This window comes from Cavia porcellus, unplaced genomic scaffold (assembly GCF_034190915.1).
Source record: "Cavia porcellus strain 051 isolate PalLab524CR breed Dunkin Hartley unplaced genomic scaffold, mCavPor4.1 scaffold_29, whole genome shotgun sequence".
NCBI classification, from domain to species: domain Eukaryota; kingdom Metazoa; phylum Chordata; class Mammalia; order Rodentia; family Caviidae; genus Cavia; species Cavia porcellus.
Genome location: NW_026947512.1, coordinates 37,734,322 through 37,758,685, shown reverse-complemented (window position 1 = coordinate 37,758,685; position 24,364 = coordinate 37,734,322). Strand labels below are relative to the sequence as shown.

General features: G+C 33.4%; 1 protein-coding gene across 2 annotated transcripts in view; it reads left to right on the top strand.

Moving 5' to 3' along the window:
• Slc9c1 (solute carrier family 9 member C1) overlaps window positions 1-24,364 on the top strand; it is a 104,065-nt gene that overhangs the window by 55,114 nt on the left and 24,587 nt on the right. For both annotated transcript variants that reach the window (XM_063239675.1, XM_063239674.1), the window contains 10 exons: window positions 579-676; window positions 4,488-4,607; window positions 8,203-8,398; window positions 10,271-10,447; window positions 12,239-12,388; window positions 13,404-13,455; window positions 14,651-14,799; window positions 17,229-17,354; window positions 18,594-18,692; window positions 20,024-20,197. In XM_063239675.1, the coding sequence (XP_063095745.1) occupies window positions 579-676; window positions 4,488-4,607; window positions 8,203-8,398; window positions 10,271-10,447; window positions 12,239-12,388; window positions 13,404-13,455; window positions 14,651-14,799; window positions 17,229-17,354; window positions 18,594-18,692; window positions 20,024-20,197 (1,341 nt within the window). The remainder of the gene's footprint in view (window positions 1-578; window positions 677-4,487; window positions 4,608-8,202; window positions 8,399-10,270; window positions 10,448-12,238; window positions 12,389-13,403; window positions 13,456-14,650; window positions 14,800-17,228; window positions 17,355-18,593; window positions 18,693-20,023; window positions 20,198-24,364) is intronic.

Sequence of the window (24,364 nt, the reverse complement as noted above, 5' to 3'; positions counted from 1 at the left end):
TTAGGGAGCTGGTCAAGACAGTGATTCTCTACTGTGTTCAGCATACTGAGGTGGGGACAGTTTAAGAAATTGTCTCAGCATCAACAGTCTCAAACTTATCCAATGAAGAAGCAACTGTTCTGCAGAACAACAGCAATCTCTTCACTGTGTATAATACATGGAAGATTGCATAGTTCTGTTGTGGAAATATAGTTGGAAACATGGAATTAAATAAATATGGAATTAAAGACGCAAACTAGGATCTTGAACATTTCTCAGTCTTTGATATGTATTATGAACCTTCAAGACAAGGCTACAACTTGAAATTTCGTAGACTTATTTAACCCAGAACTCTATTTATTTAGGAAACTTGGTTAACCAGTAGCCTACTTTCCCACAGAACCAGCTTGTTGCACCCAAAGCTTAAATCTACCTTCTGCACTAATCTGGTGATCTGGGACCCAGAGGAAGTTTATTTCTTTAAACAGACTATTTAGAGTTTCTGATTCTTTTCTCATAGATCACTTTCCCATAGAGTTGCCAATAAATTGCCATTGTTATGCATGCTATGTAATAATTTGAATTCATACTTCTTTCAGGCGAGCTACCAACGACAGTACAGGACTGGAATTTTGTCGCAGAATGCATTCCTGGTGTTGGTAGGAGCCTCAGAATGCTTTGGCGAGAAGAAAGGAGAGTAAGTATGCTGTCAGGAGTGGGCTTTTATCTGTAAGGTACCACGTATAGAAAGTTGTGTGTTTTTTTTGCTTTTCTCTGGTAATATGAGTTCATTTACTTTTATGCATATAAGCCACTGCCTCTTCTTCCCCACACCCAGGCCAAATCAGTTTTCAGTTTCTGAAACTTGTACTTGTTTGCACTTGTGTGCACTTTAATTAGCTGCTACTTCTGTCTACCAAATACTCTTCCTTTTCTTGTTCCTTAATCTCTGCAGGCACATCTTCCCATCGAACACATAGGCAGCACTTCACATCCTCTTTTAATACTACTCGACATGCACTTGTAATCTTAGAGAAGTCTCCTTGGAGAGAGGTTTCCACAGTAAGCAAGCATTTCGTCAAGTGGATGTATTGAAGACCACATTCACATCACTCCTCGTGGGAGGAATAAAAGATCTACCCTTGAGCAGATGGTTGCAACTGCAACAATGTCCGTTCAAAGCCCAGATGTGTTTTAGTTCTATAGCATACTTCTAGTGCCAAACACACCTGTATCCTGAGATGAAATGACCCCAAACTAATTTTCAGCGTCTGCTTAGACCCTTACCCCTGGTTCATTTTCCCATAAGCAACAGGATCTTTGATGTGCACATATCTAACCCAAAGTAGGTGCCAACCTCATGTCCACTCACATGCACCAGCTAGTGAGGATAAAGCTGGAGATGAAAAGGGAAGCTTCTAGAAACTGTGGCATGTTTTCATTGTATTTCAAGCACAGGTTTTCTTTTAAGAGATTTTATTTTAAGCATAGCGTGATCGTTCTCATCACATTTTCTGTAGTGAGGTAGAAAAATGAAATTTGTCATTTAAAATTTAGTTTTTGTGCAATTTATAATATTTAAATATTTCCATTTCTCTTTTTGATCTATGTCCTTCAAATGCTTAGGTGATATGAATAGAATTAAGGATGTTGGGGAAAAAAACCTGGACAAATCAATTTATAACAATAATGAATAAATGCCATGCTAAAAAATTATCTCTACATTGTTCAGGTGATAAAATAACAATATAACAAATGACAATAACAAGGCAGCATAACAAAGCTCATTCCATTGCTTTACTTTCCTCCTTTTAAATCTTGGGCAAAGACAGAAACAACATACGCCTTAAAAGACCCAGAGAAAGTGGGCAAAAGAGGAGGAAGCAAACTACTGAAAGGAGTTCAGTGAATAACATAATCAAAATTTAAAACGTGTGACATTTTAATTCACATGTGTTGGAGAAACACATTTAATACTAATATGTGCAAAGGCCTGAGCCAAGCACTGTGGGACATACCAATATTAGTAAGACGGTGTCCCAACTGAAAGAATTTCTATTGATTGCACTTACATTTTGTACTCACTTCTCTGCTGGGCTGGGAGTTGATTTTGCACTTCTTAATCATTTCTATCAGTAGCTCCATGGGCTGGAGTATCCTTTAGTGAGAACAACAAGTCTTAGAAAGAGTGGAGGATTTATCCAGGGGCACCAGGATTTATACCAAGTACATATGAAATTGCCTAAGAAACAAAGGAAGGAAAGGGGAAAAAAAAGATGTGTTATGTACGCATACTCACTCCCCACGAGAAGTGTAATCATTATGTGCTGCAGAGTGTACTAATAAACTTTGAAACTTTTTAAATAAAGAACTGCAGCCAACATCTACAAGGAGCCAAGCTGAAAACACTGGCAAGATGGCGGAGATCAGTCATTTTTTTTGAAATAAAAAGCAAAACAGTACTGAAGAAAATTTCTCATGGAAATTATTCATATTTAACCTCTAAAAATACTATAGACATTCATACACATAAAATTTGGAAATTAAAATTTCTTATACAAGTACTTCTGACTATCAATGCATTTGAAGGTTATTAAAACGATGAAAAATATCTTTCTTAAAATGGAAAGATTTACTAGGAAAAGAATTGATCTGAGTCCTAAAGACAAGTGATCCTTATTTTAAAATCCTGATTGGTTTATTTTAAAACTTCTAACATGGAAAATGTATGGCATACTTTTTTGTATATAGAATTTAGCTTCATTTCATTTTTAACATATATTTGTACAAAAAACCCCTCACAAGAAATAATACTTTAAATACATATTTTTCTGAGTGCTGTGCCATGCACATTTTGGGGAAGTTTGTGTGAATAACCTATTTTTGTCTATTAAAATGGTGCTGTTGTGATCTTCACCATACAGGGTAGAAAAGTGAAGCAGAGAAAGATGAACTAACTCACCCACAGTCATTTCTCTAGTAAACTAGAAGGCCAGAATTCAAGACCAAGTTGTCTCCCTATCCAATTAAAAAGATCATACTGTTTGCTAAGTTAGTTTTAAGCATTGAATGTGCTGTTGGAAAATAGGAATTCAAGAGCCTGAATCACTTAGTACTTTGTGCTGTAAATGATCACAGACTATTGATATCACAAAATTGTAGCGTTTGTGTGAATCTATGAAACTGTCAGATCTCACCTTTGATATGAATTCCTTCAGGAAGTTTTTCTGATCCTCCAAGGTTCCATTACTTTGGGAGTAGAGAGTCCCCCCTTATTCATTGTCTCCGCCTCAGTGTTACACCTCACTGTGTTGTTTGCATGCTTCATCCCACTTGTTTGATGGAACCTTCAGGGCAGAGGCTAGTATCTCTTTAAGGTTTATGTATGAAGAAATGTGCACTTATCAATCGCAGCAAATGTTCAAAAATAATTTTTAAATTATGAGGGCCAGGGATTTAGCTCAGTGGCATAAGTCCCTGCCTGGGCAAATTTTTGCAAGGTTGTGAGCTCGATCCCCAGTCCACCTCCCAAAAATTACGACTTGATAAATCCATATACATATTTAAGATTTTCTATGCAATCACCATATTACTAATATTGCCCCTTAGAGAAATGAATGTCCTTCCTCTTCTTTTATTACATTAATATCTTGTAGCAGAGAAATTGTACAAATTCCACAGTGAGAACATTATATTCAATTAGAAGAACAGGGCTCATCTCTGAACTTAGGTGTCCAGTCCCCTTCCCTTAGAGTCTCAGACTGAAGAGCAGAGAACTCTAGCATGTTTCTAATGAAGATAATAAAAAGTATCTGGTCATCAGCAGGCAAAACAAAAGGGACTGACTAGGTAAGACCAAATTATGACATACAGCTATGAACTGTGTCAACACAAAAACCAGCAGCACCTACAGACAACTTGATCCAAGTGCTAGCAAAAGAAAAAAAAATGGTGAGTTTGATACTTGACTCCCTCAAGTTTCCATTTTAACTCTTCAGTAGACATTGTAATTTGACAACTTGCCCTGAAGGTGAAACACCAAGGGTGTAACAGATGGGTCAGATGCTTCACATACACTTTTTTCAATGAATTATTCCAACCTAACATAGATCATTTTACTCCCATTTTATAGATGAGCAAGTATAATAAGTAATTTGATCACTGCCACACCAGACAACAGAGGATCCAAGAGGAAAATCCATATGTATCTGAATCCCAAATATTTGTATCATGGCATATTTTTTCTTTTAGGACACTAAACTCCTAAGTTATTTTAAACCATGGATCCCAACTTTTGGGGCACTCTGTCTTTGGTGAGTGGGTCTTACAGCCTAAGTTCATGCCTGTCTACTTCTGTCTACAACTTAAAGACTTAGAACTGTGCCCTTGACGATGTCACAATTCATCATTCAACAAAATATTCTGTCTACTTTCTCTCCATAATGCATTAAACTTATTTTAAAATGTTTAAAATGAATTTAAAAATCTCTGTCTTTCTATTTTTTTAGATATATAAATCCTGAAACAATAAAGAAATACTCTGAAAGCAAAAACATTCTTGGTGTCTTTAGAAAACTTCTGCTCAATTGGCTGTATAATACTAAAAAAGATAAAGGGCCCCTCTCCAAGTAAGTGCTTTTGACACTTAATAGTACTATTCATTTCTAAGTCCATTTTCCTTTATTTTTAAATTATAAACACTTTACAAAAATATTTCGAAGTAGTTTACAACTCAGCTACTTATATGCATGCAAAAATTAAAGGAGATACATAAGAATAACATTCTCTCTTTTATTAAGGTAAATTTCACATAATATAACATTAACAGTCATTTTAAAGTATGCAGGTCATTGTTTGGTACCTTTACAATGTTGGGCAACTATAAACTCTACAAAATTCTATAATATTTTCATTGACTCAAAAATAAACCACCACTTATTTAGCAGTCGCTACCCATTCTTCCTCCAGCTCCTGAGAAGCACAGTTTATTTTCTTTTATGTATTCATAATTTTTCTTATGAATAAAATCATTGGTATATAGTTTTGTTTTCTTTTACTTAGCATAGTGTTTTCATGCACACTGTAGCATGTATTATTACCATAAGATTCATCTTTTTTTTAGTATTGTCAATACCTGGTTCATTTCTATGTCTGAATAATAGTACATTGTTTATGTATACCATATTTTGTTTACCCATTCTTCAAATGATGTATATTTGTATTATTTCTACATTTGACCTGATGTGAATAGCACCTGTGAACATTCATCACATGTATTTGTTTAAACACCTACTTTCTACCTTTGGTTGTATTCCTATGTATCCAATTATTAAGTCTTTATTTAATTTCTTGAGGTACCACCAAGTGTGAACTATAATGTATTATTAAAATTATCGAATTTTTAGACAGTGAAATCACAATCAGTTCAGTCTCCAATGGAAACTGAACAGAAAAATATAATTATTAACTTAAAATTTTAATGTAAATTATTGAAACTAAATAATTTAAGTAATAAAATCATAAGAGCATATCTAATTTGGGAGACTTAGCTAGAGCTGTGCAAAGGAAAATAAATGAATAGCATCAATAAGGCTTCTGTATTAATATTGGGGCTGCTATATTTAAAAAAAAATTGCGATCCTGAAATCTGAAATAATACCACCAAGGTAGACAATCTTGAAAAATTCTGAAGAATTTTAACTTCCAGAATCTCATGAAATTTTGCTTTGAGGAAGCAGCCCCACACCACCATCCAGAGAGGATTGGTCTCTCTGACCTTTAGATACTACAGAGACATCACAAAATGTGGTTTATCTTTTTTTCCCCTTCAAGTTTAGTGTTTAGAACCTTTCTTTGATTTCCAGGAATTACCTAGTCAGGTTTAACATAGCTATAAGAGAAATATATATCGGTTGCTTCAGGAGACTACAAAGTATTTTCTGTAGGAATTACAGGACCTAATACTAGAAAATACTGGTCAAACATATGAGCAAATAAACCTTACGACTGCTAGACCACAAGTTTGCAACATACAGCTAGAGTTGAGCAAATTTTTTTAGCTTGGGTCATTTTATTCATAATGACACAGAATTCAGCACTCTGACAAGGCCGGTTTGAGCTGGCACTATATTACAGTGCTGCTTTGGTTCTTTGGAAATTGACCAGACCAATAATCTACAGCAAATGGGAAATCCAGCTAAATTTATTACACAAAAGCAAATGCATGCACTTATTCCCTGGGAAGGTCCAGAGTACATGAGAAACTCAGTGTAGATGTCCTCAACAGGCCAGTAAGAATGGCTGCTACAGACTGATCTCGATGATTATCAAAAAGATGGATAGGACTGGGAATAGCAAAAGACAAATGACAGCACAGAAGCAGGCATGTTTTCTTCTATGAGCAGTGAACTTACAGCAGCAGAGGACCTTGATCAGCAAGGCTCCCTGAACGGGGAACGGTTAAGAAATAAAGCATGCCAAAGAGCCACACAGATAAACAGTTAGCTACAGCGATAATTTTCTAAAAAGAGACTGATTACGAAAGGGATGCAACCACCCACACCAAAAGGAAACCATGATCCCTTTTCCCTTCTCCATGGTATACACCTAAGTCAGTTCTCTGAACCTCGGTCTTTAAATAAAGACCTACAACAATCTCACAAAGACAGAAGAGAATTATTTCCTCAATATTTTTGATGGACACTGAGCAATCTTAGCAGAGCTAATATACATTGAGGGGAAAAAGTGAAAACTCAGACTTTTGATGATTCGAATATGGCATTTAAGAAGCTAAAAGCAATACTAAAGGCCTGTTTGCCGTCATGGTCCTCAAGCTAGACCTGAGCTCTTGGAGTTTCTGGTCTCGTTTATCTCAGGCAGAGCCAACTGTGAAGGGCCCTTTTGTGGCTACTTCCACAAGTCCATGAAAGTATAGCTGGGGCGTATATATTTAGTGTCAGACTAACTATCCCCATGGATTAAAGTAAGAACTGTTGTGACAGGAATAACCAAGTAGAACCTATAATCCAAACAGTAAAATAAGAAAGAATATAGCATTCTGGGAGGAATTAGGAAATTAACACAGACAGCTAAAAGTTTAACAGAATTATGAGTGATTCCCATCACATCCCCTTTAGTTCATCCACCTGGCAAAACTAAACTAGAATATAATAAGTCATTAGCATTGCTGCTGTATCCAGGAAAGCATGTTTCTGTTTCATAATTTCATCTTTCTTTCAAGTAGAATGCAAAATGATAAAGAGCTTCTGACATCTAACACAAATGTACTCCCTGAGAATGGAAAACGATCAATCATATCATTAGCATTTTAACAAGAAGCATGCACTGATATACCTTTGAAATAATTTCCGAAATGGTTTTAAAAATATGAAAAGCAGATCCTCTCATTTGAAATTCTATCTATTAGCATATTTGCTATGGAAACCATTTTTCAAAGCATATTCATTCATTAATTTAAATTTTTTGATAAAATTTGCCTCCATATTATCCCACCACTACACATCCTGTACTTCTTCCCTGTGCCTCGTCATTAAACTAGTGCATTGCTTTTTTAAAAAACATAAATACATTTTTTGAAGCAGGTTGCTATAATTTCTTTTGGAACAATATTCAAACTGTTAGTAGTCATTCTGTAGAAGTAGAATTTTTGGAGGATGTGAAGGATTCTCGTTGTTTTGTTTTTTGAGTTTGAATTATCCGTCTCACACTAAAAGTATTTCCTTTTAAAGTAAAAGAAAAGCATTGTATGGTGGCATATGCTATAATCCCAGAACTATGGAAAATAAAGCAGAAGGATTGCATGATCCAGGCCAGCCTGGGCAAATTAGTGACTTAACAAGACTGTTTTAAAATTAAAAATGAAATGGGCTGGGAATGTAGCTCAATACAAAGGTTCTGGGTTTGATCCTCAGTACTGCAAAAAATATGAATGAGAAGTGAGAAAAATATGAATTACTGAAAAAAAATATGAATGAGAAGAGAGAAGTGAGCAAGGGGAAACCAGATCTAAGACATTTAGTTGAAGAGGAAATTAAAAAGATAATATCCAAATCGAGATGTGAAGACAATATTAGCTGGTGATAGCTGCTTCCAAGAATTAAGCAGGGCTCTATGATTATTGCTGTTTAAAACAGAACAAAGTATATAATGCAAACCATTTGATATAGTTATTTAGTCAAACAAAACTGTCTTTTTTCCCCCCAGAAATCACTTCCTTCGTATATGCCATAACATAGTATCTATTGACGAATTTGAGTATATTGGATTCCTTGCAATACTAATGAATATATTTCCTATCACCATCTCCTGGGTACCTGTGTTAAATAACATCTATGCCAGTGAAATAAGATATGCTGCTTACTTTTTCCTTCTGTTGTATATTATAGAGGCTGCATTTAAGGTAATCTAAAATGTGTGTGTGATTATTGTATCTTTAACAAGATCTCTTAACTTAGTGTTTCATGCAGTTTTCTAAAGAGTATACGAAATTTTCCTCTTCTCAAAACAAACACTTTAAGGTGCTTTTTAGGATAACAATAGAAAGTATGAATACTTCAAGCATTGATTATTTATTTGTAAAAATAAATGTTAATATACTGTGAGTGAAAATGACAGAATGGTTTTTTAAATGTTGACAATATTCTTAAAGTCAGGAGAGTTAGAAGCATCTGAATATTCATTTTATTATTTTTGTACTTATAGATAAACAGAAGCATGGGTAGTTTGATAGATTTACTTTAGAATACTTTAAAATACTTTAAAAGATTTACAATTGAGTTTTTAAAATCCAATATAAAGATAGCTGCTGAATGATAGAAATGTGTACCCACAACTATTAGTGTTTTGTTCTACAGATCAAAGTTGTAACATAAAATATTTTACCCAGAAAATTTAAATAGAGAAATTATAACTTATACTTGGACAAAATAAATGAATTACAGACATTTGCTGGAAAATTTAATGCCTGCTTTAAAGCTATAGTATTAGAAAAGAATGAAGTCAAATCCAATAAACTGTATATAAGTTTCAAGCTAGTAAGCAAGGCCATAGGACTTATAAAATGAGCTCCCTCGATAGTATTTACATTCTACTGTAAATTTCATATTCAACAAGAAATCTCCCTCAACTGCTGCTAGCTGATTCCAGACAGAATTGTCAGAAAAACTCTTAGCAGTCATGGGTTTAAGGCCTGCAATCCTTATTCTCAGAGTTCAGGTTAAATTACAACAGTAATGCTTTCAAGTTAATATAGTCAACACAAGGTAAAAGAACTATGCATTCTATCCTGATTTTGTGCATAGCATTAAGATTTGTAAGTGAATTTTCCTATTTCCTTAAGAGTTAGTCTCTAGATTTGTCAAAGAGACAACATGAAACAACTAAGAAATTACTATTAAAAATGGCAATTTCTTATTTACAACTACCTAAATTAAAAGGCTTACAACTTACAACTTAATCTGTTTTCAATTTAAAAGCATCCTACTGAACTATTCCTACTCTAATGCAAAAATATATTCCGTGAATAAAAACATACTAAATAGCTCCTGAAATTACTCATTTGAATGTTGACATGTTGACGAAATTGTATGTTAGTTCTACAAAATTAGTGTAATTCACTAGTTAATATATTTACTAAAGGATTAGTATAATTTCCAAAATAATTCTGACAAAAGATCTACTTTTACTTAGATTTTTAAGAAGTTAAAAATTACTTTTATTCTTCATCTTCACAAAATAAAGTTACAAAATAAAAATAAAGTGAATTTAGTGAATAAGATATAATATTCTAGAAGGAAAACTTTAGTAAAACATTGTCCATGTATAACATGAAAAAAAATCTATTTTATTTTTCTTATTAAGCTGAGTCATAGTTTTGGATATTATTAATATAACACTGCAAAATGGAGAACACTAAGCATTCATTGTATTTAGGGCTCTTCATTTTAAATTAAAAATGTCACCTTATGTTTTTGTTTGGATTTGCCTGCCTTTCTGCCACTGCTGCTTTTCTCCAGTGTCATCTTATGAATATTTTCATTTCTATTTATGGTTTGTAACTAATCCTAAATTAATAGTCCCATGGCTGTTCCTTCATTTTAGGATAATGTGAACTAGTTTGTTCTGTTTGTTTGGTTTTGGTTTTCCTGGTGGCAGATCAGACTTGTAGAGTATTAAGGAAAATCATTGGGGAAAAAATGTAACTTTTAATGTTTGAATTATTGCAAAAATGGTAAAGTAAAAAACCATAGTTGATTTCTTTTTAAATCAACAGATGGCAGCAATGCAGAAGAAATACTTTTCATATTCCTGGAATATATTTGAGTTAACAATTACCTTGTTTGGCATCATAGATCTAATACTTTTTGAAACAAGAGCTGTATCTTATAATCTTCCCGTAACTGAAATAATGAGAACTATTCCACTCCTTCGTGTGTTACGCCTTTTTAAGGTAAAGAGCAAATAAATCACACAATTTAAAATTCCTCCAGTTTCATGACTAATTTTAAGGCAACCACTTTTCATAGAGCTAATGTTTACATTTTAAATTTTAACTTCCTTTGACAAGTTTTAAAATACTTTATATACTGAATATTCAGTTTATACAAATCAGTTTAGCACTTAGAAGTATAAACATTCACGACAGCTTTCCTTTTTAATAGAGAGCACAGGGAAAATTGCACAGTGACACAGATACAAGGTAATATTTTCATAGATACCTAGAAGATAAAAGATGGAAGCAGGAAGAACAGAAGAAACATTCATAGCAGCAAAACAAGTAACACACAAGTCATGAACAAAAGTACTCATTTGCTTCTATATAAATTCATAGTAGCATAGAATCATGGTACCAACCATGACTTCTGATGATCTAACGCATGTAACAAGTAGGGTGAGTAGTTTTTTATTTTCTTTTGATTATTTCAATGGCCTGAAACTTACTCCACAGCAACACCTATAAAGATATATGGATGCAAATGCATTTTTCTCTGTCTCATTCTATTCGTACATAAACAAGCCACCGAAAAATATAATCACTGTGAGAAATACAAAACTAAATAAGCCATAGTTTATTTAAATTTTAAACTAACAGCATACAAAATTTTATTTATACATTCCTTACATATGTTTAGAAATACTCTTGCTACTGAGAGCCATAAATCAACCTGAGCTAAAAGTATGCAAGTAGCAGTAGTCTCTCTTCTGTTAGTATTTATCAGGCAGTAAGTAATGGCTAGTGTATAGTATAATCTGAGAAGAACAAATCTAGTGTATTCTATAGTCTAGTGAATTCTTCCTTACAGAAAGCTATACAGAGCCTACTAAATTGTTAAGGTGAAAGAACTGATAAACCACCTCAGGAAAGTTTGCTTAATATATTCAGGGTTTCTGAACCCTTCTGTTGAGTGTTAGGCCCTTGAACTATAAAAACAAATTAGACACAGTCTGTGCATCTAGGGAACTTAGTATAGAAGGCAAATGACAAGTAATCTAGATGCGTCAATGTTATATGGTAGGACAAGTGCAAAATAGTACAAAATACTTGTGGGAGAGGAAATATTTCTTTTTTAAGGTAATACTTGGGCTGAATCTTGCAAAATGAATATAAACTCTAGGAATTCATTGTGGTTGGCTGGGGGAGAGAAGTTGGTGGTTGTGGAGCACACATACAGAGTAAGGTAACGGGAACCAGCACCTGTGCTGGAATTGGGAAACTGCATAGGGACAACAGAGAACCTAGAGATACAATTCCTCAGCAAAGAGATTAGAAAAAAGGCTAATTGTGAGATCAGACTAAGAGTGGGTGTGGTTAAGTTTCATCCACACAGGTAATTTTGTGGGTCTGGTAGGATGGTTTAACATGTGCATGTGTACTTTGCAGACAGTCATTTTACCACCTAAGCTCAGAAGATTAAGCATATTGCATTTCAAGAACTAAACCATTTGATACCAACCTGCAACTTTCTGTAAGGAAAATTTATATAAAGAATAAAGGTATAATGTTACTTCTCTGTAACTAATAATGTTGCCCATGTGTGCCCAATATTATTAGTTATAGAGAAACAACTGTAGCCATAAACTTAAAAAGCCACCACAAGTAAAAGAATCTTGACAGCTTTCTGTAGTAACCATCTTTGAGGGCACTTAATTTTTTATTATGATCAATTTCAGTTAAACTAATCAACACAAATACAAGTAAAATCTGCATAATTTGCATTCAACAATAATTTTGCTTTTTCAGCTCATAGCACCAAAGTTACTGCGAATTATAGATAAAAAAATGAGTCATCAGCAGTCCTTTAGGTATGCTATATTGAAAGGATATATCCAAGGTGAAATAGATGCAATGAATATAATTGATGAGATTGCAACTTCTAAGCAGGTTAAAGAGGTGAGTAAAATCTTAAAAACTAGAAAGGGACTTACTCCTTCCATTGTTCTGTTGACCTCATCCATCGTGTCCTCACTCTGTACGTTTAGATATCATCTTTGACCCCAGGTTTGATAATTAATTCCTAAAAAACTTAAGTTGGTCTGCATATAAATTTACTTACATTCCTTCTTACTGAGATGTCTGTGCCATGCTAGCAAGATATGAAGCTCTTAGATGTCACTTTTCTACCTTTGTAAAACCTGACAACTCTATCCTAAGGCAGGTTCCAGGATATCTCATTCTGCAGATGCATTAAATACAAACCATTGGAAAGTAAAAGTGATGCCACCCTTGAGCAGAGAGAGTCCTGATAATGCCCCCCTAACCCAACCCTAACCCTACCGGCAAAAGCAGGGCAAGGAGGAGAGAGGATGCAGAAATCATTGTCAAGAGCTTTGTGGAGTTTTACACAACCTCAGAGACACCCAATGCCATCCGGGCCCTGGGACAGGCACTGGTCTGCGGGCTGCAGTGTGGTGGCTGAAGGGTTTGACCAAGAGTGTTCTGATAACAGCGGCCTCTCTGCATGACTTTGGCCATTTCCTGGACTTGAGCTTGTTCCTCATTTCTTTGGGGTTTATAGTGATAACTGCGGTGTCTCTAGGACCAGGCACCCTGCCCAGCCCAGCCTGTGGTGTGCATAAAGGTTCAGATGCTGCTGGCCCTGAAAAAAACCCAAATCAACTCAACCAGTTAGAAATGCCAAAAACGTGTGTGTGTGTGTGTGTGTGTGTGTGTGTGTGTGTGTGTGTGTAGCTAAATTCTTATACCACAGGGTGCCTTGACTTATATTTCAGCCCCTTTTTATTTTAATTTTTGAGGCAAGATCTTGCTAAACCACTAAGTTGCTTAGGTTGGGTTCAAACTTGTTATCCTCCTCTCTCAGAGTACTAAAATTTCAGGTGTGTGCACAAACACATTTTATAATGACATTTTTTTTTGCAGTGGAGATAACATTTCTTTTGTCTTGTAGATGTTATTAAAAAGGGAAACAAAGAATATGCAACATGCCTTGAAAGAACTAGGTAGGTATCTTTCATTCTAGATATTTAGCATTACCATCTCTTATCATGCCTCTAGAAAAACTGTGGTTTTTGTTTTTATTGTTAAACTACCTGAAAGGAAACCTATTCACTAATAGTAATAAAGTAAATGATTTCAACGAACATGTTATATTTTCAAGTATAGATGGGTATAGTGTAATAGTACCTTTTTACATCTATTTTTCTCTGCTTATAAAACAATGAAAACTTTTAATTTCTTTTTAAATTATATTTGCATGTCATAATTATGCATAACAGATAGCCTTATTAACTCTATTTTCTTCCAAACTAGAAATACTTGTATCTTCCTGATGACACAAGGAAAGAAGTTACTGTTTCCCTCCACTGTTTGTAGAGCTTCCACTCAAGGATTTAGGCCTTATATCGAGTTGAAATTAGGATAGATCTCCATGAGGACTGCAGGGAACCTGGGCGCTCATGCATGACAACAACTTATTCTTTAAGTCATGCGAGGTCATATTCCTAGTGCTGGACAAACTCTAGCAGTAAAGCAGGCACCTTGATAACAGTAATATGCATGTGTGAGGAAGAGAAAGGGACCGATACTTGGTGAAAGGGAGCAAAAGAACATAAAGCAAGCTTGAGAGCGAGGTCGGGTTTGAGTATGGCAAATAGGTACCAGGACAGAGAAGAAGTCATGATCAAGGAAAAGGCCAAATGTAGAATTAAATTTTAATGGGTATCCAAAATCCAAATGAGATGAACAGAAAAGCACAGGGAGATACATCATCTAGATATTGACCAGTTAACTGGACAATGACCTAGGATGAGTTAAAGAATTTACTCAAAAGCCACATTTGAGCACATAGTTTATAGTCAGAAGTCCTGGAAAGTGAATCATAAACACCAGAACTAGAGCCTCAAGAAGGTGCTTAGTGTCCAGTTGAAGTGGATCGATGTATTCGTTATCCTTAGGACTTAGGGCTCTCTTTCCTCTTGCAGAGGATTAGCAGGCGTGTGAGAGCTGCCAGGAGATGATAGAACTCGGGCACTATTGTAATTAACGATTGTAGTGGGACTTTCAAGGAGAGATACATTTCCTTGTGTTGAATGTTGTACTCCATGAGCTTAGAGAAGAAGAGTTAGCTTATTAATCTATGTGAGACACTTAAAATGATTGTCTTATTTCATCTGAAAATCCATTGGAATTTTTCAGGCTACTTAGAGTACGATCACCCAGAAATAGCTGTCACTATGAAAACAAAGGAGGAGATTTATGTCATACTCAATATCTCTAAAGAAGTTCTCAAGAGCTTTGAGACAAAAGGAATTATTCATAAAAATGAAAGTGCTCTAATTAGTAAGGTAAGGTAGGGTATTTTGAAAACAAATATGTTTACTTAGTAGTCCTTTGTGACTATGATGGTTATTTTTTCTTCATTTTAGTTTGTTCTGTACTGTGAAAGATAAAACATATAAACTGCAGCTTTAGATATAGTACTGAACCAATTTATTTCTTCTTCTATTTAAAATTAATTTTATTGGTACACTTTGTATGCATAGTGATCACATTCATCATAGGGAATTTGTACCTATATATAATATATCTTAATTCTTTCCCGCAGCATTCCTTGCCTCTCCCTTCAACCAGTTAATACAATTAATACCACATCATTTATGGAAACCTAACCCAATTTATTGTACTATAAGACAGCCTTAGTCATAAAATAAATTGCTCTGAACAAGTAGGTATATTTCTGGACACTTTTTGATTTTAGTTTCATATTGGCTCATCATTGAACCAAATCCCATTGATCTTAAAATTGCTAAAACTTAACAAACCTTCAAATCTGACCATGTGTATCTTCCTGGTTTGTTTACCAAGATTAACTTGACTAACTTTTGCATTTTGTATTTTCAAATAAATTTTAAGGACAACTTGGAAATTTTCACAAAGTAGAGCACTAAAATTTCCACTGGAATTTTATTTATACATTCGCAGTGAGGCTATAATTTATATGTCTCGCTGCTGGGCAGCTCTGAATCACCAGTGGTATATGTATGACTGTCCCATATAGCAGCATGGGAAAGTCCCATTGGATGATATAAGTTGCCCAGTGTAATACTCTTGCATGTACCTCTGGTGGTTCAAGCAAATGAGAACTTGTTAAGTTTGTATATCAATTTGGAAAGAATTGACATCTTTGTAATATTGGCTGAACATATGAACATGATATCTTAACAGATAATTATTTTTAGTTTTGTATCAGTAATTTTTTTTCTGTGTGGGGTTCCTGATTATTTCTCTCATGAATCTGAACCCTTATCTCACACTATACACAAAAAATAAATTCCAGATATATATAAATTGTAAAAGTGATACTTTATTTTAAAATTAAAATAATGAAAAGACAACACACAAAAGGGTAGAGAATATTTGCAAAGTGAATATATCCAAGAAAGACTCGCATTCAGAATATATGTTTAAAAAACATTTTATAGGGGCTGGGAATTTAGCTCAACAACATAAGCGCCTTGCCTTGCAAGCAGGCAGTTGTGAGTTTGATCCCTTGGTATCGATAAAAAGGAAAAAGGCAAAAAAAAAATTATAAATCAACAAGAACAATACAAAAACTCTATTTTTTTAAAAAAAAATGGGCAAATGATATGAAAAGAAATCTCACAACAGAATGGATTCAAATGGTCAGTAAACATAAAGGAACCAAATATTATAAATCTAATGCAAATTGCAAACAAAATGAAACAGTTATATACAACCACTAGAATTCCTTATTTTATTAATTGACAATATCAAGGGCACAAAATGATATGGAACTGGGACAGCAGAGTAGGAGTGTAAATAAATGCAATTCTTTGGAAAATTGTTTGACAATTATATTAGCTTTCCCATCACTGAGGCACAATATCTGACATCCATAACTTTTGTTTTTTTTATCGGTACCGGGGATCAAACTCACAACCACGCACTTGCAAGGCAGGCACTGATGCCACTGAGCTAAATCCCCAGCCCCAACATCCATAACTTTAAGAAGTGATATTTAATTTACCTCCTGGCTTCAGGAGTTTCTATCTGTAGTTATCTGTCATGGTGGAAGGCATAGCCTAGAAGCAGAGCATGGATTCTTCAAAGAGTCCAGAAACCTAAGGTTAAGCCTCCATGATCCATCAAGACATATCTAATAGGGGTTTATTAATCTCTTGTGTAGCTCCAAATCCAATCAAGTTAACACAGTTAACCTTGCTATGGTACTATCTACCTGAAGTTATGTGCATCTTATGACCCAGCAATTATATTACACAACAATAAAACAAATAGATCTGTGTACATATGAATACCAAATGAATATTCATAACAGTATTACTTGAATAGACCCACTCTGGAACAATCCAAAGGGTAATAAACAGTAAATATATAAACCATAAATGAATCTCAGTAACATAATATTGAACAAATGAAACCAGACACAATTGAGTACATAGTCTTTATTTCATGCACATAAAAGTCAAAAGCAGTAAAAACTACATAATGGTGATAAAAGAGTGATAGTTATCTTTGGATTGGAGTGATTGCTAGAAAAAAATCTTAATATATGACCAGAAAATTGATTATACAATCAGACAGAAAAAAACGGTGTAAGAGGGGAGAGATTAGATATTTCCATGGAAGAAAAAAATCTCAAAAAATCAAGAATAGGAAACAGTACAATGAGATTTTTAAAATGTTTTATGAATACTTTTTGGTTCATTTTCTATCTTAAATTTTGTGGTCTTAGCTAATCATAGACAAAGAAAAAGAAGTACATGAATTTCAATCTATAATCAAACCTCTTACTGCTGAAGAAATCCCATATCATATTCCATGGCTTGAGAAAAACCAAAAGTATATAGAGTGTATTCTGGTAAGATTTTTTATTATTTAATAATATCATCCTCAGTGTATCAACAAACACTATTTTGATTTTATTTATTTATGTATTTATTTTGGTACTGGGGATTAAACGGACAACCTTGTGCTTACCAGACAGATGTTTATGCCACTGAGCTAAATCCCCAGCCCCAAATACTCTTTTAAAAAAATGATTTAATTGTGACAGAGTTCAAAACTGTCTAATTGGTCCATATTGTCTATAAGATAAAATCAAAACCCATTTGAATGATGCGCAAAATCCATCATCTGCTTTCTGCCCATGTCTTCACTTCATCTTGTTTCCCATCTATTTGGTTTATACTGAAACAGGCATCACATGCTGTACACTTTTCATATTTTCTGATTCCACTCTTCTATGGTAATAGTTACTTTTCTTGACGTACTCTCTGGTTCTATTTTGTTTTCAAAATTTCTTTGCTTATTGTACCCATAGAAACCTCTCCATTCTCAAAGAAGTAGGCTTTGGAGTGTAGTTATTTACCAAGAAACAATTTTGTGGTCCATTATAAGATTATAGATCTGTGTACATTATGCCCAATTATATACTTTCTCATTATGCCCTCATTATGCCCAATATATACTTTCATTATAGCCTTAGGTACATTACATTAAAGTTACTTTTATGTTTCTGTCATCTACTATGCTTTTCTAGTTCATCTTTTGAATAACCAGCCCCTATTACTTTGCACAGAGTAATATTCAATAATGAATATTCAATAAATGTTAGTGAAAGAAACAAATAAATAGATCTAATTGTCTTAATTGTATTCTTTTTTCATATATTTGGTGCCAAAAAGCCAGTTATATTTTTCAACTGCTTAAAATATTTAGAATGAATGATTTTTTAATTTACTTTATTAACTATAAAGAACATGAGCATATAAGAAACATGTAAATATCTTTAGCTTACATATGTCCTTATTTTTCACCCAGGTGAAATACTTTTTTCATTGCATATTCTTATTCCTAGATTATCCCTTTCCTTACCATTTATAAACTCTGCATCTGAAATTAAAACTAGCCATGAAGATCTACTTTTCTCTTTGTTATTCATAATCCTTACCTTCTTTTGCCAATTTATTACCAATACAATATCTTTAAACTTATTGAATATTTATTTTATAAATGTAAAAGTTTTAAAACTTAAATTTTGACATTTCTAATAAATGCTAAAATGGTGTTTATAAGTTGTGTATTTGTGACTTTTCAGCCTAAAGCCAGAATTGTAACCTTCGATTGTGGAAATGATATTTTTCAAGAAGCGGATGAGCCCAAAGGAGTCTATATAATTGTTTCAGGGATGGTAAAGGTAAAACAAAGATATTTGTAAATGTATACCTGATAATCTGTTTAGAAATCTTTTTCAAATAGACAATAGTTTTCCATGTTAAGAACTACATAATATCTTTTTTAAGACACAGAGGACTATCCAAATGATAATCTATCTACCTATTTTTCTTTCTCTCTCTCTTTCTTTCTCTTTCTTCTTTTTTTTTTTTTCTTGTTTGGATGTTTATTTGTTTGTTGGTACTGAGAATCAAACTTACAACCTCACATTTGCCAGGCAGAGGCTTGTGCCACTGAGCTGAATCCTGAATCCTTGGCAATGATAATTTTTGTGATCAGACACAATGGATAACAATGCCCATAAACTTTTCTTTTATTTAAAGAGAAAAACAAAACAGTAAAAGGGTACAAGTAATACAGAATTTCAAGAGAAAAAATATACAGTAAGAAATCACTAGTTAATAGATTACATATTGTCATCTCAGGAACAGTTGTCCAGATTATAAAATTAAAGCATACAAAGTGGACATTAATACAGTGAGATTGCAGATAGTTCTGTTCAATGATACAACAAAAATTCAGTAATATGGTTTTCTATCCTACACACTTAAATATACATGCAGTTATATACTTTAGATCACTTTCTTTCCTCTCTTTTTTATGATACCAATTACACATTTTGGGTTTTATTACTCCCACAGTTCTTATAACTTTTTCTTTGAAGAGGAAACAAAACAAAACAAAACAACCCAATGTGACAAAGCAAAACAGAGTCAGTAAGAACAGGAGGATGGACATAGTATATAACGTAAAAAGAGAATACCGGGTGATCAACAATGGTTATCATTATGCCTCTTGCTATCTTAAAAAGAGTTGCCTGTATCATCTGGTATAATAGAATTGAACAAAACAGTATAGAACAAGACCAATAAAACCCACATTGGAAACCTTACAAGACTTCCAAAGATTAATAGTCAAACCATAATGGATGCCCATAAACTTTTAAACCATATTTTCTCCTAGATAATAAGAACTCATGAAAGGATCATTTATTTTAAGATGCTAATATAAATTTTTTCATGTTTATATGACTTGTAGATTTAACCATTCAAAGTGGATGCTAGTTGGGTGAGTTGGTGACATCAGAAAGATGAACATATTTAAGAATACTTTGTCTTTAAACCATTGTCAATTTAATAAATGTACTTTAAAAGGGGAAATAAGTTATTTTAAAAATAATGTGATACTTATGCAAGCATTTTAATTGTTAAAATCAAAGTGAAAATACATAAATGATAATACAAGTGAAGTATCATATGTGTTTGTTTTTTTTCTCTTTTTGCTCCTGAACAGCTTCAAAGAACAATGTCAGATTCAGAGACTGATAACATTCTCTTGGAATCAGAGGAGAAAGCTTATCCCATAGTTAACGCAGACTATGTGCTTGCAGGGGAAATCATAGGAGAATTAAACTGTTTAACAGATAAACCAATGCAATATTCTGCCACCTGCAAAACTGTAGTTGAGGTCAGAAAACACATGTCTTATTTTTGTGTCTCATTCAATGTTTAATATGACATTTAAAACCTTTTCAATGTTTAGATACATCTATAGTACATTTTATGATAAAAGTTGGCTCAATGTTATATAATGTCTTGTTAAAAATTGTTCTGAAAGTGAATCTACCATAACAAAAGAATTTAATCAGAAAAATTGGTCAATGTTGATAGAAGCTGCTTTGTGGTGAATTGAATGGGTTATAATAACTAACAGTAGTGTAACTTGGATTGTCAAAAAGGGAGAAAAGTCAGAGCTAGAATGCAGTAATAGTAAAATTGAATGAAGTGGTAAGAATTTGCCCTAACATGACTGAGGACAAAACCTCAACTACCCAGGGGTCCCATCAGCTTAATTTGAATGGGGAAAAAAAGTGACTCTCATTCATGAGTTCATAAGAAAAGAAAAAAACTGAAACTCTTCAAATCTCTAGACTGAACTAGTTTACAGAAAACATATGGTGAGAACCAAGTTCAGTTACACCAGGAGGGAATAGTTAAATCTAAATGCAGAAGATTCTGCAGAGTAAGTTGATTTCTTCAACAAATAAATGACAAAAGAAGTGTGTGGAGAAAGAGAGAATATTATTAAAATTGGATTTAAGGTATATAACAACCAGGGCTGGGGATTTAGCTCAGTGGCATAAGCACCTACCTTGTAAGCATGTAGTCATGAGTTTGATCCCCGGTACTGATTTTAAAAATGAGAGAAGATATATAACAACCAAATATTATTACTGTAATTTGAGCAATTAATTATATAAAGACTTATTTGAGACAATCTGAGAAATTTAATATTAACAGAATATTAAGTAATATTTTACATTTAGTTAAGTATTATAATTACATATGTTTATAGCTTTAAAACATCTCTAAGTGATGCATATTAAAATATTTAACAAGTAAAATTGTGTGATATTTAGACCTTGAATAAAAACACTAACGTTTGGCGTCAGGCAATGATGATTTTACTGGGAGCACATTAACTCATCTAACATAAACAGTCACAAAACTTGACAAAATGTAGGACAAACATTTTTATCCTTTGAATTGAAGCCTAAGTCCTCTAAAATAAAAGAAACTCACAAAATAAGTCCTCTATATATCTGAGCTGCTTGGCGCTGTTTCCTAACCAGAATGCAAGAAGGAGTCATGCAGAAGATGGTTGTTCTGCTGAGAGGAGAATGGAATGATCTTAAATCAAAGAAGCTAAAAATAGATGAAATCATCCAAACAAGGAGTTGGAGAAAGAGTTGCACAGACTAAAGACTCTGTTTGTTGGTTCTCCACAAGGTTTCAGTTGAGAGATGCTTTGCAAAACAACAAAATGGACAGAGCTAGATTTAACAAGTGCCCCTGCCCACCATTCTAGCTATGGATCTGGCTGAGGTCTGATCTCTGAAATATGTAAATTACAAAAAAAAATTAGGCCCCCAAAATAAGACACCCAATAAAAAAGTGGGCAGTTGAAAGAAATAGACACATCCCAAGAAGTACAAATGGCCAATAAATAAATGAAAAAATGTTCAAGTTTGCCTTCCACTAGAGAATTACAAATTAAAACAATACAGAGACTCTATATTACTCCAGAAACAGTGGCTACCATAAAAAAAAAAAAACAAATAATAACAAATGCTGGCAAAGGTATGGGAAAATAAGAACCTTTATATATTTTTGGCAATGTAAATTAGTACAACCACTTTGGAAATCAGTATGAAGATTCCTCAAAAAATTAAAAATTGGACTTCCATTCAACCCAGCTATTTTGTCTCTAAGTATCTTCCCAAAAGCATAAAGTCATCATATTACAGTGATAAATGCATACCCATGTTTATAGCAGCACAATTCATAATAGCTAAATCTTGAAAGCAGCCCCTAAATCCATTACAGAAAAATGGGTAAAGAAAATGTGGTATTTGTATATAATGGAGTACTATTCTGCCCTAAAGAAGGATAAACGAGTAATTTGTAGGAAAATGGGTGTGGCTTGAGACCATAATATTAAGTGAAATAAATCAAATACACACATTTAAATATCACATGACTTTCCTTATATAAGAAATCCAAAATATTATTAAAGAGCAAAATAAAAGATAATAGGAAACAGGGAGATAGGTCTTTTACAAAAGAGAGGGAGATCAAGAGATTGAGGAAGAAGAGAGAAGGGGAAAGGAAGAGAATGAAGAAAGAATTAAAATGAGTTATGCCAAGTGTGGTGCATACGATTGTAATCCCAGAACTCGGGAGGCTGAAGGAGGATTTTCATGTGTTTAAGGCCAGTCTGGGCTCCATAGCAAGACCCTGTCTCAAAAAAAAAAAAAAAAACCATGAGTTATATACTCCCCACAAATAACCATTATGTACTGCAAATTTTTACTACAAATACATACTAACAGAAACATTAAAATGGAAAATAACATAGACTAAAATAAAGAATGTAACTCTGCTCTCTGCAAAGAACTAGATTTACCAGATTACTGAGAATAGAATAGAGATGTCAGATGCTAAGAAGTGCCAAAATTTAGAGACTTTTAACAATCTGAATCTTGCAAGAAAAGACAGACTTTTTTAGGACCACAAGTATCCAATTGAAAGACCAAAAACAATAAACCTTAAGAATAAAGATCATGACCTACAACAAAGTCTTAACAGCAAACTCTGAAGACTCCATGGTGGAGACAGACTTTGGATGTTAAGTACCTCACAACAGACTGTCTTGGAAAACAGTACTTACTGTCCCAGTCAAATGATAAAACCAAACCTACACAATCTCCTATGATCTGATAGCACATGAGTTGCCTCCTACAACAAGACCAACCATTTTTGGAGAAGGATAAAATAATCTGGAATCTCTATCACCATTAGTCATGAGTTATTAAAAATATAGAGAAATATGCAACAGCAACCTGTAGAATAAAATATATGTGTAGAAAGGTGTTAAGCAGAAACCATCTCTGTATGACTTATACTGTTGTATCATGACTGATCTTAGTTAAATCTGACTTGTTTGAATACTGCTTATTATTGATAGATTTTAACTCAAAACTGTTAGGTTGCTGGTATCAAGTTGAGGAGTATAGACAACTATATTGAAAGTGACAGTGATTCACCACGATATCCATTCTGATTTGATTACTACCTGTTTTTGTAGCTCTACACTACCTACAAAGTTGTATTTCTGTTAATTCTGTTATGTACTGACATGTTCAATTATACTTTATCTGATGATATAGCCAATTCTGTTGATGATAACAAGAAACAGCACAGTGACCATGGCAGAACTCCTTATACAGCAGTTTTATGTGTCTTTTTAGTTTTATGTGTCTATAGGAATATGCTTAGTTGTCTTGCTTTGTTCTGTTTCTCCCTCCGATATAGAAAGGATAGAAATACATACATGTTAAGACTCATGCTTGCATAAAACCTATAAACAGTTTATGAGAACTGATCTTATGACACATGATGAAATGAACAAATACTTTGGAGGAAAGAAAGGGGCACTGCAGTACCCAGTGCCGATTCTGGAGTGTTATAATATGAAATCCAGCAATATTATTAATCTTTGTTCAGAATGATTTTAATCTAACAAGTTTTGTTAGGTCTCAACATAAATGAAGATATGGATAAATGTGTACGTGTCTAAGTGCATAGGATTGATAGCCATATTACTTAGTTTTGTTGGATAGTTGAACAGAACTGGTTGCAGTCTCCCTGGTTGAATTCCCATTTATATGTTCCACTTTTGTATCTTGAACAACTATTTGTGGGAGGACAATATGTATACATCAACTAGTGATTTATTACTGTTTATTTCTTTTCTTTGAAAGTATGAAAGCTATTTCTGCCCGTTTTCTATTTTGTTTTATCTTTCTTTAAATAATAATAAAAAATAGTATATTTAAAATGACTAAAACAATAGGTTTTTAATGTATGCATAAATAAAATATCACATTATACTCCATAGTATGCACAATTGATACATATAAATTTTAAATAAGTTAATAAAAAGCATACATGTATAAAGTATATGTTTTTTGACAATTTAATAATTGTAGGTACATAAATTACCACATTATATTTATATAAGTAATTTTTAAAAAGAATACTAAAGAATCTCTCATTGGATTATGTGTCCTTT